This window comes from Chlorocebus sabaeus, chromosome 1, assembly GCF_047675955.1.
Source record: "Chlorocebus sabaeus isolate Y175 chromosome 1, mChlSab1.0.hap1, whole genome shotgun sequence".
Lineage (NCBI taxonomy): Eukaryota > Metazoa > Chordata > Mammalia > Primates > Cercopithecidae > Chlorocebus > Chlorocebus sabaeus.
The window spans coordinates 56,177,828-56,180,887 of NC_132904.1; the positions used below are offsets into that span (position 1 = coordinate 56,177,828).

Consider the following 3,060-nt stretch of genomic DNA (forward strand, 5'->3'; position numbering starts at 1 on the left):
AAAAGTAGTCAGCATTTAATGAATCTCCCTCCACGTGGCTTCAAGCCACCAGGACACAGGCCCCCCCAACACCCTTAATCTTCTCCTCAGCTCTTCTGCTGAAGAATTTGGCCTTCACGATGACAGGCTGCTTTGGGAGCTTTCCCTTTCCCAGAACTTTGTAGTAGCCCTGGAAGAACAGAGAAAAAAGTTTACAATACACTGTAGCAGGTACCTACTGCGTGATGGGTATGAGGAAAGACTGCCAGCCCGCTTTCTAAATCCCTAGGCAGGGTATGTATGTTTCTGATCTGGGCACTAACGGGGGCACCAACTGCCCCCACCAGTGAATCAAGACCAGAAGATTCTCTTCGAGTACTCTAGCACACCAGGACAAGAGTTGTGTCAGGATGTGACTCTAGTCTCGGCAAAGCATAAGCCTCCTCCTGCTCAAAAACCCCCTGCTAAGCAAAAGACAACCACCTTCCTGACCACTAAAACTACTCAATGGACATTAAATAGGCTGGGAAGTCAATTTAAAGCGCCCCTAGGGTTCTGGCCTCTTAAGATTACCTCCATATTCATGAGAGTTAAGACTAACACAGGGACCAGAACCCTCCACCAAGGACAGACAAAATACATCTGTTTTGGGGGAAAATCTCTACAGATAATGCACAGCACTGAGTATCAATGGAACGTATTAGGATTCTATTATCTGGGGAACATGAAGGGCCAAGAGCTGTGCTCGATCAGAACCAGCTATAGTTCAAGCACGAAATGCAAACCTGATACAACCTGGGCAGTGACAGTAGGCACTGTTACTGACAGGGAAATACCTATGATAATTCTACCACAGGAAGAATCGATGTCTGGTAGGTAACTGGGAAGTACAGGTTTTAAGTGGATTAGATTAAGCCAGAGTTTTTGTAAGGGAAGGTATGGAAGTATAGAAAAACATCCAATTAACTTACCGATCGCACCACATCAATGATGGGAGCAGCCCCAGTCTTGTTTTTAGCAGCATTCACCCGTGTCTGCTCACTGACCAAAGTCCACAATTTGTCAAGGTTGACAGTTGGGCAGAAGCTCTGGTTCCTTTTTAAGTGGTAATGCCTCATACCAACTTTCCCAAAGTAGCCTGGGTGGCTAGGAAGAGAGAACAACCACCTTCATACATACTCCAATTAGGATGCTATGTTTATCATCTTTATAGTTACCTCCCCCTATTACAGTGTAAATTGTTCACTGATGTAGAGCAGTGTCAGGCGCATGATACAACTGTTGACTTAAACAACGGTTTTAAAAACCACCAAAGACCATCATGAGGAAAAGGCTAGTCTTATTTCCTGGAACCAGGATAAACCACTGACAATGTTAGAGGCAGGGCTGAGACTAAAATTCAAGCCACATAACAGCACTCTATGGAAAATCTACGTACTCCTATAATAAAGGTCTTCCGAATAGCCAAAATTTATCATCCACTAGTTTGTGAGTAGGTGAATGTGAAGCATGTCTCTAACCTGGTGACTGACTGTGCCATAAAGCCCACAGCCAGTGAATAAGATCAGCAGTTACTCTCCGAGGACTCTAGCACACTCAGGCAATAGCCGATACCCAAGCGTGACTCTAGCCTCGATGACAGGTTCTCAGTTCATACTAAGTGTTAACTTGGTAAAAAAACAGCAGTAGGCAAGGCTTGCTTCTAAACCTTTTAAGCCAGCCCTCTTTCTGCCCCTACCTCCCAAGCTGTGTCAAAAGCAGTCCAACGACACTTACTATTTGTCGAAGTTGATCCGGTGGTGATGCAGACCACCAGCATTACCGCGGCCTCCGGGGTGCTTCCGGTGCTTGCCTGCAGGAATACAAAGCTACATGGGGCCGGTGTGATGGCTCATGCCTGTAATCCCAGCACTTTAGGAGGCCGAGGCGGGCGGATCACCTGAGGTCAGGAGTTTGAGACCAGCCTGGCCAACACAGAGAAACCCCCGACTCTACTAAAATTAGAAAAACTAGCCGGGCGTGATGGCGCACACCTGTAATACCAGCTACTGAGGCAGGAGAATCGCTTGAGCCGAGACTTCGCCACTGCACTCCAGCCTGGGCGACAGTGATCAGTCTTTCCCCCCCGCCCCCCCCCCAAAAAGCTACATGCACCACACAGCCTTCTCATGCCTCTCAGTACTTCCTCGTACAAAAGCCGAGCGTTTCCCCAGACGTCTGTGTCCCGCTTACGCTGTTCCCACCCTACCGATGCTGGTTTCAGCAATGCGATTACTTCAGGATTCCGGGTGAAACATCTTTTCAGGTTCCACATCACAGCATTCCCACAGTACTCCATGTCTTCAACTAACCTAATACCGTGCCTGCCCAATTCCTATTACTCCACTGATGTGAAATTCCTTAGAACTGGACTACTACAGGATCCTCAGAAAAAAATCAACAGCTGTCCAACTTGACCCCACAAAAAGGTCTTATTCTTACAGGCTACCGATCTCCAGACTAGCTAAGCACCCGAAGAGAGCCCAAGGCCCACCCCGAGGGGAAGCCGGCACTCACCTATGCGGCCGTGGCCGTGGCTCACGTGGCCCCGAAGTTTCCGGGTCTTCCTCAGTCTGGATGGCTGTGTGGAAAAAGCTTGGTGGTAAGGCCTAAGGAATTAGGGGCAGGGGGAGATGCCTGCCAGCTGTGAGATGGGCCTGTAAGCCTGTGGATCAAGGACCTAACTAATTGAGCGTTCGGTAAAGTTGAGGGTACCGATCGGCCTAGGGCCGTGCTCACCACGGTAGCGCCGGAGGCCGCGTGTCCTAGAGATCTGAACCGCGGGCCTAACAGACGGCTCCGGGAGCCCCGCCCCGCGCCCGCGCCGGCCACCCTGCCCTGCAGGCGGCCATACGCAGCCTGGAAGCCCCAAGCATGGTAGGGAGTGGATGACTAGGGGCAATGGGAATAGAGCTTAGGAGTCCCCCCCAGCAAGGAAGAGGAGGCAAGAAGCGAAACACCTACCATGTTGGCAGCCCAGACGAAAAAGGAAGGCCTTCGCCAAGTCTCGCGAGGTATCCGGCACGGGGGGCGGGGCCAAGT

At 50.3% G+C, this 3,060-nt stretch overlaps 1 protein-coding gene and 2 non-coding genes across 3 annotated transcripts; all 3 read right to left on the bottom strand.

Annotated features, from left to right (window-relative positions):
• RPL27A (ribosomal protein L27a) lies at positions 1-3,060 on the bottom strand. The gene is made up of 5 exons (XM_008007625.3): positions 2,983-3,060; positions 2,536-2,599; positions 1,756-1,831; positions 951-1,125; positions 1-169 (listed from the first exon to the last, which is right to left on the bottom strand). The coding sequence occupies exons 1-5, from the start codon at positions 2,983-2,985 to the stop codon at positions 41-43; spliced, it is 447 nt and encodes a 148-aa protein (XP_008005816.2). The 5' UTR covers positions 2,986-3,060; the 3' UTR covers positions 1-40.
• LOC119624615 (small nucleolar RNA SNORA3/SNORA45 family) lies at positions 278-408 on the bottom strand. Its single transcript, XR_005240771.1, has one exon. It is a non-coding gene; the product is annotated as a small nucleolar RNA SNORA3/SNORA45 family (small nucleolar RNA).
• Positions 1,487-1,616, bottom strand: LOC119624616 (small nucleolar RNA SNORA3/SNORA45 family). The gene has a single exon (XR_005240772.1). It is a non-coding gene; the product is annotated as a small nucleolar RNA SNORA3/SNORA45 family (small nucleolar RNA).